General features: G+C 49.7%; 1 protein-coding gene across 2 annotated transcripts in view; it reads left to right on the top strand.

Moving 5' to 3' along the window:
• Window positions 1-15,424, top strand: part of samd11 (sterile alpha motif domain containing 11) — a 52,320-nt gene extending 36,896 nt beyond the window's left edge. The window contains exons 7-13 of one of the 2 annotated variants that reach the window (XM_069140814.1): window positions 2,961-3,114; window positions 8,610-8,725; window positions 9,081-9,159; window positions 9,399-10,210; window positions 11,067-11,200; window positions 13,735-13,845; window positions 14,171-15,424. In XM_069140814.1, the coding sequence (XP_068996915.1) occupies window positions 2,961-3,114; window positions 8,610-8,725; window positions 9,081-9,159; window positions 9,399-10,210; window positions 11,067-11,200; window positions 13,735-13,845; window positions 14,171-14,449 (1,685 nt within the window). In that variant the 3' untranslated portion in view covers window positions 14,450-15,424. The remainder of the gene's footprint in view (window positions 1-2,960; window positions 3,115-8,609; window positions 8,726-9,080; window positions 9,160-9,398; window positions 10,211-11,066; window positions 11,201-13,734; window positions 13,846-14,170) is intronic. The other variant, XM_069140815.1, reaches the window with a different exon arrangement.
• The last annotated feature ends 944 nt before the right edge of the window (window positions 15,425-16,368 follow it).

Below are 16,368 nucleotides of genomic sequence, written 5' to 3'. Positions count from 1 at the left end.
TTTGTGTGTCCTCAATTAGGACTCTTAATTTGTAGTCAGAGGGACTCTCCTCTTGTGTTCCAGCAGCTGCAACACGAGACAAGAGTTTTAGAGGAGAAAATTCTGATTCAGAGTACCTACTCACACACACACACACACACACACACACAGAGAGAGAGAGAGAGAGAGAGAGAGAGAGAGAGAGAGAGAGAGAGAGAGAGAGAGAAGGGTAGAGCCCCAGGTGACCCTGTTCCTCTCAGTTCACATGAAAGAGAATTGGAGAGAGAAGGAAGGAAAGAACAAACTATGAACCTGGTGTTGAAGTGAAGCTTTACAAGCACAGACTGGTTAAATAGAGAAACGAATAACTGGAGAAATGGAAGAAATAATAGACAGAAATTATCAATACTATTTCAGAATTTAGATTCTGTATAGAATCTATAGAATGTATATTCTGGATTTAAAGGAGAAGTCCCCCTTTTTGCCTGTCAAATTCAGGGCCTTGGCGACCATTGTTTTGTTGGGTTTTTCAGACTATCTTTGAATTAAAAGAAGTGAAATAAAATAACTTGGTATTTAGAAGGCATGGAAACAGAGTACTACTCGGCTTGCCTGCTTTACAAACTGGGCGTGTGGCATAAAAGGGTGCAGGGGTTTTATAAAGTAAAACAGAAGGCATGATGGAAAGTGTTGAATCCAGTGTTCAACTCTATCCCACAATGGTCCTGAGAGCTCAACGCACTAAGACGTGAGAAGACGCACACAAACAGACAAAAGACAAAAATCATCTTTACCAATTTGGAGAGCACATGTGTGCAGCATTTAGAAAACACAAGCTAGAAATCCAGAAATCACAAGTGTACTGAAACGCTGCAGGGTTAAAACATCATCAGAATGTTTTAACAAAAAACTGTTTTGTTTACTTCAATAGTCAACTTCAGATATTTCATGAGTTATCACGGCAGCAAGCGTGACCCGCCATGTTCATGACTTGTTAGTGTCTCCTGAAAACATTTCTTTTGTAGTGTTTTCATAAGTTTGCAGCTTCATCTCTTGTCAAATTGGTGAAGAGGTTTTCTTAGTTTCTGCTTGTTTTTTCTTAAAATTGTGGCGAGTTGAACTCTCAGGGCTCATGGACTCTCCGTCTTTAAGGTGTCTGAAGCCAAAAGTTAGGGTGTCTTCTATGTTTAGATAGGAAGGCTGGAGCATGGTCGGGACACCATCGCCTCCACAGCATCGATTTTGACTGTTCCTCTCAAATCTGTTTCTTGGAAGTCCCCAGACTTTATGGACGTGTAATACTAAAAATTACCAAAGTTCCCCTTTAACTGAGCCAGTTATACAAAAATAATTGGTGAGGTGGGATTGTGACCACGACAAACTCATAGAGGTCAACTCTTCCACCCTGTGTATGCAAGTGCACAACAGACTGTGTGTGTTTGTGTGTGTGCTTCTGGGGCTACAGTTCCCTCTGATCCCTCCCTTATCTCTCACAACCCCCCCCCACCTTAGACACACACACACACACACACACACACACACACACACACACACCCTCGTCTGCCGCCAGCCGAGTCCCCTGTGGCCTGGCGCAGCAAACAGATCGATACACCGGAGCTAGGCCGCATTAATATCTGTCGCTTCACCCCCCCACTCCGGCGCCCGCTCAACTGCTTCAACACACACACACACACACACACACACACACACACACAAACACAACACACAGTCAGGCACGCACACGGAAGCACCTAAATCACACAGACACAGAGAAACACACATCACACCCGTACCGGCGGCGGAAATGGCCCCTAGCTCCCGAGGGATCTGTCTAATTAAAAAAAAGGGTGGTGGTGGTGGTGGTGGTGGTGGTGGTAGGGGGAAGGGGGGAAGGGGGGGTAGATAGATTGAGGCGGAGAGCGAGAGGGAGGAGAGGAAGAGCGAGGAGAGAGAGCAGGATGGATTTTTCTCTCATTAGAAGCCATGTCTCCTGGTGTGGCCTGGCCTGGCTGATAATGATGAGTCCTCTTCTCCTGCGAGGCCGAGAGAGAAGCAGGGCTGCTCGGAGAGGGAGGGAGAGGATGAGCGGAGAACGAGATGGAGCGAGGCAAGTGGTTGAGGGCAGAAGGTGGAGGGAGAGGGCAGGCAGAGATGGAGGGGGAAGGCACGATGATGGGTGGGGAGGGGTAGAGACGGCGTGCGCCTGGTGTGTGAAGCTGCCGTTCGACTCTTTGGTACAAAAAACACACCTGACGTGATTTGTTTTGAAAACATGAACACGTACTTCATCATTTTTCTTGCCGTCATTTGAGCTTTTTCGTATTTCTGGATCCACCTCTTCATTTTCCCACATTTGCTTGAAACCGGGCAGCATGTGTGCTAATTTTAATTCACAGCTGCCAAAATGTTATTTTTCGCGTTCATCTTTGTTTAGTGCGCGCGTGTGTGTGTGTGTGTGTGTGTGTGTGTGTGTGTGTGTGTGTGTGTGTGTGCGTGTTGCATGTGGATTAGAAAATGCATGACGATCATTTTCAGTATCTATGTAGAATGAGGCGAGTGTTTTTTTTAAAATTCCTTTATTTTTATTACATCTATCTCTACAGCACAATAGCAACATTAAAAGTATGATTCACTTCTACTGTTTTCTGTATTAACTAAACAATCATAAATAATGTACAGCACACGTAATAGAAGGTATGAATTATTAGCAGGGGAATGAAGGACTGGTAGGATTTTGTTTCCACAGATGTTCTGCATTTATGTTAATATCTTTGCGAACACGTGAGCAGCCGGATGCTAAACTTGTTTTTGTCCTCCCTCTCTCCCTTCCTACCTCTGCTTCTCTTTTCTGAATCCATCTTTCATTCCCCCCCCCCCCTCCACCCTCCATCCTTCATCATCTTTGTCATGTCACCTCTATCTTCTCATCTCTTCCCCTCCGCTGTGCCTCCCCCTGTTTTGCCCCTTTGCTCCCTATTAAGACGTGCTGCGTGCTCGCCAGGAGGCGTTGGCTGCAGCGATGAGGAATCCGCCGTCCTTAGAAGCTCACCTTCCCTCGGCGGGCAGCTCCTCTTCATCCAGCCAGAGACGCAAGCAGGGTCTGCCTCAGCATCGGGACGCGCATTTCACAGACAGGTAAAAAAAAAAAAAACAGATGCGAAACAAACGCTCGCACGAAACCCTGATCTCCACGTCAGCCCCGCCAACTGCTGCGGCTGTTGAAACTGCCACCCTGCCCCGCTTACAAAACCAGCATTATTTATCATTAAAAAAAAAAAAAAAAATAACAGCAGCCACATCCTCCTCACGCATATGCTGAAGGAGGTGCACACCTGCCGGTTTGCATCATTACACCGCTGCACTCTCCTTTTCATTCTCTCACTCATCCCTCGCTTCCTCAACAAGATCTCGTCTCATATTTGGCTTTTTTTTTTTTTTCTTCTTTTTTCACTGTGCTGCAGTTTTCCTGCGTGAGTATGTGCATTTCCACATACATGGCTAAACTAAGGATCCAATAACCTCTTGGCTACCACTGTGGAGTTGCACGCCTGCACGCCAGCTCTTCCTCCCCTCCCCCTCCCCTCCTCCTCCCTCCTCCTCCCCCCCCAGCGCTGGCCCCAGCGCCTCCCAAACAAAGCCGGGGGCAGCGGGAGTGGGCGGGTAATTGCTTGTCGATTATTTATGTGGCGCGGGGAGAGGCGGGGGATCGATAATGGGCCGGCGGTGCGGCAGCAGGGTGTGTGTGTGTGTGTGTGTGTGTGTGTGTGTGTGTGTGTGTGTGTGTGTGTGTGTGTGTGTGTGTGTGCGTGTGTGTGTGTGTGTGCGTGTGTGTGCGCGGGTGTGTGTATGTGTGTGTGTGCGTGTGTGTGCGTGTGTGTACGTGTGTGTGTGCGTGTGTGTGTGCGCGTGTGTGTGCGTATGTGTGCGTGTGTGCGTGTGTGTGTGTGTGTGTGTGTGTGTGAGAGAGACAGAGAAGGGTGGGTGAGGGGTAGGAGGGGGAAATAAGCAGGAAGCAGAGCGGCCAGGCGCTGTGTGGTGCAGCTCTGGGAGGCTGTGGGGGTGTATATATTTTGTGTGTTGAGGCGAGGGGGAGGGGGGGAGGGAGGAAGAGAGGGGGTCTGCTGAGTGCTTGCGTGTGTTTGTTTGTTCCATTTTTCAAGCTGGCGGTCTACATGCGGGCTCATCTATGCGGATTGAATTTGGGTTTGTTTGTCTGAATATGTCTGCTAATTTGTGTGCGTGTGTGTGTGTGTGTGTGTGTGCGTGTGCGTGTGTGCGTGTGTGTGTGTGTGCGCGCGTGTGTGTTAAAGAGAGAGGCCAACGGTGCAGCGTGAATGTACCCAGTGAGCCGCGGCTGTTCTCTGACAGCACACAGAGTAATTAGCCACACAGGACCGGTGAGAGTTAACTAGGCCTCACCCTCCCTTCCTCCATCCATCCATCCATCTATCTATCTATCTCCACCTCGCTCTGTCCTCCTCTATCTCCTTCCTCTTTAACCCTTTCACTCGCAATATGTTTTTTGGGAGTGAATAAAAAAAAAATAAAAAAAAATGGGAGCGTTAATGAGGAAAATATGTTGAAGTGCCCTCTCCCTCACGTGTGCCATTGTCCAAGCAAGACAAGGCAAGAAGAAAAGGGAAACGGACAAAGAGCGATGCAGAATCTGTATGATGTTGCACCTGTGTGTCCTCATGTGCACACTGACTGATATTTTTATGTAATTTCTGTCTGGGATCGTTCTTTTTTTTTATTTATTTATTTTTTTTTTTTTTTAATCTTTTGGGTCTTTTAGTTCCTATTGAAAAAAATCCCTCCGTAAAATGTTTTCTTAGACAATAGTGTGCTTCCAACATTGTGGCAACAGTTTAGGGAAGTCCCACTGAGGATAATGTCTCTGTGTACAGAAAAGGGTTTCTCACCAAATCCCTGCAGTCAGGTGCCAAAATCTGGGGAAAGGCCTTTGCCAGGTGATTGGAGGTTGCTGCAGCAGCATATTCATAGACTACTAGACTTGAGACCTTCACCTACATCACGTGACTGTAATGTACACGTACCTTTGGCTATGTGGTTTACATCGTTTCCAAAGGCACAAATTGCAAAGGACCTGAACAAAAAGAGAAAAGGGAGAAAATTAAGACACGAGAGTGGACTGAGTGCGAAGTGAAGAGAAAATTAAATTGGTGCGTATAAAAGCAAAAAAAAAAAAAAAAATAGCGCTAAAATGAAAAACGAGGCTGAGGAAGTGAGTTAAAGATGGAAGCCCCCCCCCCCCCCCCCCCCCCCCCTAACGCTGTGCGTGGCTCACCTTTCCATCGACCCCTCATCATTGATTATCTGGGGCCCATTAGGGCCCATTGTTAAAAACAAATCATTAGGGCCGCTCGATGGGCTTAGAGCCTGGCGCTCCATTTGTCTGGCCTTAAATGGCACTAAGCTCACCAAGCATCTGCAAGGCAAATAGGCAGCGATGGGGGGAAGTAGAAAGAAAAGGAGAAGCGGAAAACGTGGGAGCTTAAAACGGGAAGGAAGAGAGGGAAGCAAAAGAAGAAGAGAGGAGATGGCGAGATGATGAAGTGACGGGGAGAGAGAGAGAGAGAGAGAGAGAGAGAGAGAGAGAGAGAGAGAGAGGAGATCTAGAGAGTGTGAGATAAGGGGAGGGAGGGAGGGAGGGAGGGAGATAGAGAGAGGGGGAGAGAGAGCAAGCGTGGAGGGAGCCTCATCCATTTTAATGAGCTTCCTGTGTAAATGTGTTCCTGCGGAGAAGGAGCCGAAGGCGGCCGCGCGGCGCTCCTAATCCCCCCACGCTCCAGTCATTAAGGGCAGCCCTGTCACACACACTTACACAGATGCACACTCACACACACACACACACACACACACACACACACACACACACACACACACACACACACACACACACACTGCCTGGGCTGCTGCGGGACGGGACCGCTGTCGCCACTCTGACAGGTCGCCACACACCAGTGAATTCCCCAGGAGCCCCTGGCCTCTCTGCAGGCGGAGACAGAGAGACGGACAGAGACAGAGACACACAGAGACACACAGAGAGGGAATCCAGTGATGTAGTTTTGCAGGATCACGAGTCCACCTTGTGTTTGTCAATCTGCCTATTTTCAGTCTCATGCAAAAACTAGGTGAGTGTTTTTGCCTCATCTTTTTATAGCATGTCAGTGGTTTCCCAACAAAATGCAAACACGCACACGCGCGCACACACACACACACACACACACACACACACACACACACACACACACACACACACACACACAGCCCCAGAGCAAAACGACTAATGTCTGCCACTCCTCCCTCAAAATTGCCTCCTATAAAAGGAGGAAGAGAGGGAGAGATGGAGGAAGGGAGTGGAGGGGAGTGTCAGACGCACACTCTTTCTCTCCTCTCTCTCTTGCTCCCCGTGATTAGGCCTAATTATGGTGGCGCAGACGCCTGGCAGCCCCAGTCATGCAGCTTTAATTGACCGTTATTCATCTGCGGGCTAACGCTAGGCAAAGGTAGGCGGTGCAAGGAGAGGGAAGGAAGAGGGAACATCAGAAAGGGGGACCGGGGGGGGGGGGGGGGGGGAGGAGAGGGGGGGGGGTGGGGGGAGTGATGGGAGTTTGGCATGCGGGACCCATGGCGGGGGGGTGGATGGGAAGTTTTGCGGGCGCCTCAGCGTAGCCTGGTGGAACTGTGCGTCGCGAGGCTAATTGCTAGCCCCCAGGGATTAGGCCAGGTGATTACACACTAGGCGGTGTAATTACATAAGCAGCGGCTAGCGGAGGCCCCAGCTCGCGGCTCCAGGGTCACGCGCCACAGCCCTCACCCAAGATTAATTGGAGCTGCCACTGGAGTGCGAGGCACCGCCGGAGAGAGCGGTTATACGATTAGCATTAACATTTCAGCGGCGGAGGCGATCGATGAATGCCACCCTCCCCCCCCCCCCCCTCCCCATCACCCCCCTTCCCCATCACTCCCCCCTCTCAGTACTGACTCCAACCCCCCATCTCATCCCAAGCTCTTGTATATGTGCCCTCCCTCTCTGCAATTCCCCTCTCTCTCTCTCTCTCTCTCTCGCTCTCGCTCTCTCTCTCTCTCTCTCTCTCTCTCCCCCCCTCACCATTTAGTGAGGCGGGAGACAAGCAGGCGCTGGCTAATTTGAACACGGTTGCAAAACAATATTTGCGGCTGCACGCGTCCCAGTGTTGGTTTTGACTTTGTTGTTTTCCTCATCTCGTTTCCCCCATGTATGCTTTTTGTGCAGCGGCAGTCACACGGCCGATCTCCCGATTTGGTGCGATAGCAGCAGCTCGGGAGCAGAGTGAGGGAGGAGAGGTGTTTGTAGGAAGCTGCTGCAGCAGCAGCGAGCTCGGCAAAGGCCCTGGAAACGGCTGTGGTTCCAGAGAGCATCATCATCATCCACACTTTGACGCCTTCAAAGGGTCAACACGCACACGCCTCACTCCTCTGGCAGATTTTTTTTAATGCGCTTCTTCAAAAACAAAGTCCCGGTAGCCGTGAAGATATGTGCACAAAACCGAGGGACGGAATGAGAGGAAGGATTACAGTGGGAAAAAAAAAAAGGAAGTGAGGAACTGAAGGAGGTGCACAGAAGGAGGGCGAGGGGGGGGGGGGGCGAGGGGGGGGGTGGGTGGGCGGGGGGGGGGGGGGGGAGGTTAACAGATAGGACGAAAGGACGAAGAGGGAGAGGGAAATACATCAAGAGATACGTAAGAAGTAAAAGTGGAGGGGGAAACAAAAAAAAAATCTGCGAACAAAACAAAAATGTTCAGACGTCATAGAGAAGCAGAGAGATGGTTGAGACAGAAAGAGACAGAAAGAGAGGGGGAAAGGTGAGAGGCACCTTTCCCCCTCGAGGAGGACAAAAGACGACGCTAATAATGGAGAGGCCTTTTCAGAGGCAGAGGTTGCGGGACGCTCCATCTTTTCACTGGTTTCAATGCCGCCGAGAGGGAGAGAGGGAGGGAAGGAGGGAGAAGGGCGTTAAAAAAAAAGGGAGAGAAGAGAGGAGGGATGAGTGTTAATTAGAAGGTCCTTCAGCCCATGGCCCCGGTCAAGACGCAGGGGCCGCCCCAGCTGTCGGAGCATGACACACTGGCATTGTGCATTCAGCCCCTCATTATGTGTGTGGGTCCGGAGTTGTGTGTGTGTGTGTGTGTGTGTGTGTGTGTGTGTGTGTGTGTGTGTGTGAGAGGCGGGAGGGGAAGGAGAGGCTGCAGTCCAGGGTACAGCAATGGCCAGCGGCGCTTGCTGCAGCGTGACAAGACTGATGAGGCGCTGGGGCGACATGGGGGCCTCTGGAGCGCCACTGATAAAAATACACTGCATTCATTGGTGTGGCGGCACACACACGCACGCGCACGCGCACACGCACACGCACACGCACCAAGAAAGAGTTGACGTGCTAGGAGCAGAGGAAAAAAAAAAATCAAAACGCAAGGGACCGTCTCTTCTATTCACGCGGGCAATCGTGTATTATATATCCCTCAACGTTTAACGCTCCCGTCGTTCTAACTTCACTCAATAAAATCCAAAAGGAAATGAATGGTTTTTTTTTTTAAAAATTAAAAAAAAATGTATATTCGTGTCCACAGAGAACTGTCCCATCCTCCACCCCTACTGTCCCCTCCGACTGCTCCTCACATCGCCTTAGGACCTCACCTGCGGCCTCCTTTCCTGGGCATGCCCTCCGCTCTCTGCCAGGCCCCAGGTGAGTCAGCAGCACTGCCATCCTGACTGGATCGCACACTACGTGACAGAACGGAAATTCTCACTCGCTGATACGAAAGAAATGGGTCTTTAACGTTGTTTCAAACCAGAAGAATAAATTATGTATTTAATAGTTTAATAAATAAAAAAATAAAAAAAAGGTCTGGTAATTGCAGGATATTTACTATTAAAAGAACATTTTCTAGTGGACATACAAGGCATGTTGATTAGATCTCCTGGTAGGTCTTACGTCGCTTTTGAACATGTTGGCTCACTTTTTTTTTTTTTTACATTTGGGAAATTGTAGATCTCTTTTGAAGTGTTTGGTTACAACTGTGTTGGTTATTTTCTCGCAGGTTACGGTTTCCTCCAGCCAGCTCAGGCTGAGATCTTTGCTCGGCAACAGGAGCTCTTGAGGAAGCAGAATCTGGCCAGGTGCGTGTTACAGTGTGTAATAATAAAGTGATTATGACAGCCGATATAAAAGCGTTGTAATGTGGGTTTATTATAACGTGGAATAAAAGTGTAGCTTCGAGGTACGAGATGTATATTATGTTTTTAATATACAGACATGAAAGCAGCTATAAATGTGAAATACTGTCAGTTTAAAACATTTGGGCCCGTATGTTAATTAATGTCTCGGTGTTTTTTTTTCTCGTTTTTTTCTGCCTCAGACTTGAGATGTCCGCAGAGCTGCTGAGACAGAAGGAGTTAGAAAGTCTCCACCAGCGACAGCAGCAGCAGCGTCTGCTGGGCTCCGACCCTCTTGGAGCTCTACCTCCTGGCCTGCCCCCCGACCATCCAGCCCTGCGGAGTCTCCACGACATCCCAGAGGGCCATCCTCTCCGCGAGGAGCTGGCCCGCCGCTCAAATGCAATGCTGGTGCTTCGCCATGGGGCCGCCACACCCCTCCTAACCCTCAACCACCACCACCAGCAGCAGCAGCAGCAGCAGCAGCAGCAACCAGCGGCGTCCTCCACACCCAAAGACACCCAGGCGCACGGCTCCTCTGCCGGGACGGAGGCGGAATCCAGAAAGGCAGCCCGCAGGGTCTCCCAGACGCAGCTCCGCGCTGGGGATCACAGAGGAGGAAGAGAGGACAGAGGGAAGCAGGGAAACGTGGAGGTGCACGACGAGGAGATGAAAGACTCGGACAGCGAGACGGAGATGTGCGAGGACAGGCGGGAGCGCATCAGCGCAAAGTCCAGCAGTAAACCCAGGGACAGGGAGCGAGACAGGGGTAAAGAGGCTGGCGGCAAGGGGGTGTGCGACGGTGCCAAGGAGGCTGGGGAGAGCTCCGGCCGGCTGAGCGCCCCTTGTAGTTCGGCGGGTACGGAGTCGCCCAGTCGGCACCTTTTCACCCCGGGACTCGGCAAAGCTGACCTCAAGTACCACCTGCCACCGGGGTTCATGCCACCGCTGCCTGCTCTGCACGCACAGTCGTTGCCCTTCGGATTCCCCTACGCCAACCCTTACTTTCACACGGGTGAGAGGCGCGCGCACACACACACGCGCACGCACACACACACACACGCACGCACACACAAAGCTGACATGTGAAACCCATTAGCGTCCCCGTCTGTGTGCGTGTCTCCAGTGTGGAGACCTCTCCCTGTTTGAGGCCCTGCCGCTGACCCCTGTGTGACCCACCGGCAGCACAGCCACGTGGGCAGAGAGGAGGGAGGGAGGGGGGGGGGCGCGCTGTTTGTTCTAAAAAAAACATGCAGTATTTACATAGACACACACACACGCACCTTTACTTGTTCACGTGTGGAATAACACAGACGCAGACAAGAACATTTACTGTACTTTAATGCAAGCATAAGATGCTCATCACAACAGCTGAAGGACAGAGGGTGAAATCTAGAGCTGAAACTATAAATATTGTTCATGAATCACAACATAACTTTACTGCACAAGTGTGATGATCAATAAATAGTTTTTTGTGGTTTATAAAGCAAAATACCAGATATTCACTAATTGCATCTTCTCAGTGAAAAGATGCCCCCTTTTCTCTGTAATTACATCGTGAACGCCGGTTTGGTCTCACACACATTGTGTTGGGCATCCGCTAACACTTTAAAGACCAAACAATCCGTCTTGATAAAACTCAGTAATTGATGTTTAATTAATGTGCTGTTACTGACCCATAATCTACCTGGTTGTTTCATTTCTCAAACTCCCCATCATGACTAAGCTCCACGTAACATAAAGATAATTTAACAGGGTTTTTTTTGTGGGTTTTTTTGTGACGAAAGCTCAAAGTATTTTCAAACACGTAGCAGCTCTGTGCCCAAGCGTGGATATCGACGCATCGTTTTCACTCGCTGCTGCTCTTTCAGGCTCTCTGGGAGGTCTTTTCATGGATGGGGAGGACTCAGCCACAGCGAACCCCGTGGAGGACATCGGCAAGTGGAGTGTGGAGGATGTGTGCGGCTTCATAAGCAGCCTGGCTGGATGCGCTGAATATACACAGGTGAGGACATAGGACGGGAGAGAGAGAGAGAGAGAGAGACAGAGGGAGAGAGAAGGGGACGGAGGCCAGGGGCAGGCTGATGACTAACCATCGAAGGACAACAGCCACCAAGATATAACGCATCCAACGACTACTGTAGCGTCTCGTTAGTTTAAGCAGAAGCGCGAAAGCTGCTCAGTTTTTGTCAACGTTTCTGTGAACGTGTGCGAATGCGTGAATGTCCATGTCCATGTGGGCTCCGTGTGAATGAGGGCGAGTTAGCGGCATGCAGGTGGACACCTGGAGCTTGTGTGAATGAAACGTGCATTTGTGCCTGCATTGTTCCAAACTCAAATATCACAACATTTGAGAAAAGTCAACCCGTTATAGTCGGGTTTTTTTTTTTTTTTTTTTTTAATCTTTACCAAAAATAAAACGGCAAAAATATTTCAAAAAAAAAAGTGACTTTAGCGTTCATCCGAGTCATAAAACGGTACTCGCGTGGTGATGTCTCCATTTGAGTTGCTGCAAGAGTTCCTGACGGGGATTTCAGCATAAGTGACGGATGATCAAATAGTCCACGTACCGTGTAAAATTGAGCCGAGGGGTGATGTCATATTGACCTTGACCTCCGACCTTTGATAACCAAAATCGATTCACATCGACCTCGAGTCCGGGGGAATGGTTTGTGCCAAATTTGAAGGGGGTCGTTCAAGGCGTTCCTGAGATATCGCTTATGCAAGAATGGGAAAGATGTGACTGTGATCTCTGACCTTTGATCCCCCAAAATGGAATCACTTCATCGCTGAGGCAACGTGAACATTTGTGAAAAATGTGAAGACGTTACCTCCAGGTGTTTCCCCACATATGCTCACGAGCATTGGTCGGTGCGAGTTGACCTTTGACCCAAATTGTAAATCAGTTTGCGCTCGGGTCCGAGTGAATGTTTGTGCCGAAACTGAGGAGATTCCCTGAAGGCGTTTCTGAGTTACTGCGCTCACGAGAATGGAATGGCTGGACGGGACGGACGTGAGGTCACGGTGACCTTGACCCCTGACCTTTTGATGACCAAAATCTATTCACTTTATCCCGCTGAACATTTGTGTAGCTCTTGGAGGGGGTCCTCAAGGTGTTCCTGAAATATTGCTTTCATAAGAACGGGATAGACGTGAGGTCACGGTGACCTTTGACCACCAAAATCCAATCAGTTCATTGCTGAGGCACAGTGGACATTGGTGACAAATTTGAAGAGATTTGAACTTCCTGAAATATTGCATTCAGGACGATGGGTCAATGTGTGGTGACTGACCTTTGACCCAAGGCCACCAACCGTAATTACTTCATTGTCGAGGCCATTCGAACACTTGTGCCAAATTTGAGGACATTACATTTGGGCATTCCCGAGATGTCGTATTCAAGAGGACAGGATGGACGTGATGTCGTATTGACCTTGTCCTTTGACTTTTGATCACCAAAATCAATTTAACTCCATCTTTGAGTTGAGATGAATGATTGTGGCAAATTTGAAGAGGGTCATTCAAGGGCGTTCCTGAGACATTGCGTTTACAAGAACGGGAAAGGCGCGAGGTCACGGTGACCTTCTGACCTTCTGACCACCAAACTGTAATCAGTTCATCCTCCAAGCCAAGTCAGTGATTGTGAAATTCCATCGAAGCGTTCCTAAAATATCGAGTTCAGGTGGATGTGTGGAGTTGGGGGGGTCCCGAGACCTTCATCTTTAACCCTAAAAAGCAAATAAGTTCATTCTTGGCACCAAGTTATCCTTTGCCAAGTTTGATGAAATGTCCTGGAGGCGTTCTTGAGAACGGGACGACCAAGGAACATGATGCCTCCGGCCGCAGCTACCGCCTCTGTGGGAGAAGAGAAATAGTCTGCTGGGGATGAAATTCCCTTATTAGCTTCAGATAAACTGTAAAAAAACAAAAAAAAACAAAAAAAAAACATTTTTGCACGGAACGAGACGAGACGGCTGATTGGTGGAGAGAATCATTGTTGATCTACGTACGGCGTGTGAATACTAAGAGACGGCTTAAACCTCATTAGAGACGGTTTGAGTTTCCCAAACTTTTCAGAATATGAACCAGATTTTCCAAGAACCAACCACTTCTTTTTTTTTTTTTTTTATACAATAAAATCCACTGATTTCACGATGCGGTAGCTTCGAAAGGCCGACGATAGTTTTGTTTAATTCGGGAGGTTGAAGCACGAATTCATGATCTAAATTTGTTTAATGATTTAAAAACTCTTTTTTTTTTTTTGTTTTACATCATTTTAATGTGACGTGTCGATGATGTAACTTGTTTGTTGTGTTCGGACTTTGGCCCGTTAGAAGTGCTCTCGTTAGGCCTTTCGATAAGGCTCTCGCGTACCACCGTACCACGGTTTGGGAATCACCGGAAGAGATCCACAGGTTCAGTAGTTTGTGTGGGTGAGTGTGTAGCTGTGTGTGTGTGGTGTGTTTCTGTGTGTTTCTGTGTGTGTGTGTGTGTGTGTGTGTGTCGGGGCTGTGGCTGAAGCGGCTGTGTCTCTGCCAGGTGTTTCGGGAGCAGGCCATTGATGGAGAGACATTGCCGCTGCTCACTGAGGAGCACCTGCTCAACACCATGGGACTAAAGCTGGGGCCTGCGCTCAAGATCCGCTCTCAGGTACACACACCACTGACCCGCGTGTGTGTGTGTGTGTGTGTGTGTGTGTGTGTGTGTGTGTGTGTGTGTGTGTGTGTTTGTGTATGATCACGTGGACCAGTGTGTGTGTGTGTGCGCGCGCGCGAATGTGTGTTTTGAGAGACCGCTACCATAGCATAGCATAGCATATAGCATAGCAGATCCCCCCCCCCCCCCTGAAGTAGCCTGCCCCGCAGACTGAGGCCTCTCTTCTTCTCTCTCTAAATTAAAGTACACAACACCAGCTCACGACACGCCGCTCGAATGGGGGGGAGTCCGGGACTGACGGCCTGGTCTTGTGTTTCAGGTGGCGCGCCGTGTCGGCAGGCTGTTCTACATGACGGGATTCCCGCTGGCGTTCCCGTTCCCGCCTTCCGCCGCCCTGCGCCCCCCGGAACGAGACCGGGACCCCCTGACCACGCCGTCCGACGCCCCCCTCCAGCTCTCCCTGCCCCTGCCGCGCCGGCCCGCCTCCACCAGCAGCAGCTCCTCTCCGTACAGCGGCCCCACCCCGGGGTGCTCCTCCCCCAAGCAGGAGAACGGCTCCTCCGTGGCGGGTCGGTACGAGGCCAAAACTCCGTCCTAGGAGCGAAGCAGGCCGAGGTGAGAAGGGACGACCCGTCTCCAGCAATGAAGGGCGAGAGGGGGGAGGGGGGGAGGGGGTAACTTAAATCAGACAAGACTGACTCCCGGGGCCCTATTTAGCAGACTCCCCCTCTCTCGCCTCAGGACCGTTGAGCTGAAATCGATGGGAAGACCTGCGGACCGGGGCGAGAGACAAACCGGACGGTGCGGTCCGTGCATCCGGCCGACCAATCGGCCGAGTTCCTCCGCGGCCCGAGCAGGAATCCAAAGAAAACCGGGTCGGGGTGGAGAAAAACGTGAAGCGCCGGAGGAACGGAGGAAGAGAGGGGAGGAGGAGGAGGAGGAGAAAAAAAAAAAAAAAAAAAAAAAAAAAAGGGAGAAAAAAGGAGACAGCTGGTCGCGGACCGGCTGCCAAAAAAACAGGAGCGAAGCCACAAACGCGACATTCTTGCGAGTCAGACAGTCAGACGCTAGCGGAAACTCTTCCTTCCTTCCTGGGCTGGAGGAAGCTCTTGCTCGGCTCCCTTTCTCTTGTCTCTATCTCACCACAAGCCCCGCAGAGCCCAGGAATTAAAAAAGAGACGCCTCTCCTTCCCCCCCCTCCCCCTCCCCCCCCATGCCCCCCACCCCCACCCCCCCACCCCACCCCTCCTTTCTTCTCGCCTGTTTCCCGGAGGCCAAACAGCAGCGTGGCGCTCGTCCTTTTTTCAGCGGCTGGAGTTGAAACATATGCCGAGCAGCACCAGATCCGACCAGCTCCCCCTCTCCTCTTTTATCACTGCAACTATGCATTCCACTGTCCCCGATACCAAAGATGACCGGACGTGTGGAACCCGAACCGCGTTTCACGAACGTGTCTGCTTCTTCTTCTTTTTTTTTTTTTTCCCGCTCTCGAGAGAAAAGACTGGTCCAACAGGGGGAAATGCTTTTTAGGCTAGTGCCTCAACACGACTGGACTCACGGGGGGGGGGGGGGGGGGGGGGGTCCGAGCCGTCGTTTACCGAAACGCTCAAAAGGTGAGACACACGGAGAAGCCTCAAAATGGCGCGCGCGGCTTTCTGTCGCCGCGCGTTGGTGTTGACTACTGTGGGAGGTAGGAAAAACATGCAAAATTGTACAGAATCACGCTTGAGATGAAAATATCCTGAAGGTTACACATACGTGGTACTTTTACTTTTGTTAAATGTAGTTGCACGAATAAGGTTTTCTTTACTGAAAAATGTGACTTGCTGAACTTTGGTGGTACTTTTTGTTCATAATTTTTGTTCTGCCATTTTTAAATAAAAAAAAAAAAAGTGTAATATTAAAAAAAAAAAAGAACAAAAAAAAAGATGCTCCAATGTCGAATGCTACTTCAGCATATAAATATGAGGACAAAAGTATTTATAGGACTTTTGATGTAGTAGATAAAGCAGATTATGATATGTATTAAAAAATTAGCCCTTAAGATGGATTCCAAAGATACTTTTACTTTGTTTTCTCTTGGTTGCAGGGAAAAGAAAGGCACAAAGCTCTTAATGCAAATGTTTTGAATTTATGTTTTTTTTTTTTGGTTTTTTTAAATACGCAAGCAATGAATTAAAAAAAAAAAAAAAAAAAAAGGTCTCTAGATTTCCCTTCAAAAGTTTTGTCTTCATCCTATTTTTCTATTCACCACACAGGTGAAATAAATCCTAAAGAAACTCCTCTGCTTTCTCTCGTGTTTGTGTTTTGCAGCAGAAGACGTGCGAATGCCTTTTCCTCCTCAGGTGTTTGTGGTTCTCTGTAGAAACGTGCAGGAGGGAGTATGTGGTCTCCTGGTGTGTGTGTGTGTGTGTGTGTGTGTGTGTGGGGGGGGGGGTGACGACCCATGGGGGGGCACAGTTCAGGTCAACACCAGCTGTCGGAGTGTGAGGTTCAGCCGCAGGCCGAGGCCTCCCT

The sequence above is a fragment of the Embiotoca jacksoni genome, unplaced genomic scaffold, assembly GCF_022577435.1.
Source record: "Embiotoca jacksoni isolate LCO1_2020_lvr unplaced genomic scaffold, fEmbJac1.0.p SCAF_9, whole genome shotgun sequence".
Taxonomy (NCBI): domain Eukaryota; kingdom Metazoa; phylum Chordata; class Actinopteri; family Embiotocidae; genus Embiotoca; species Embiotoca jacksoni.
This window is presented reverse-complemented; position numbering and strand designations above follow the sequence as displayed.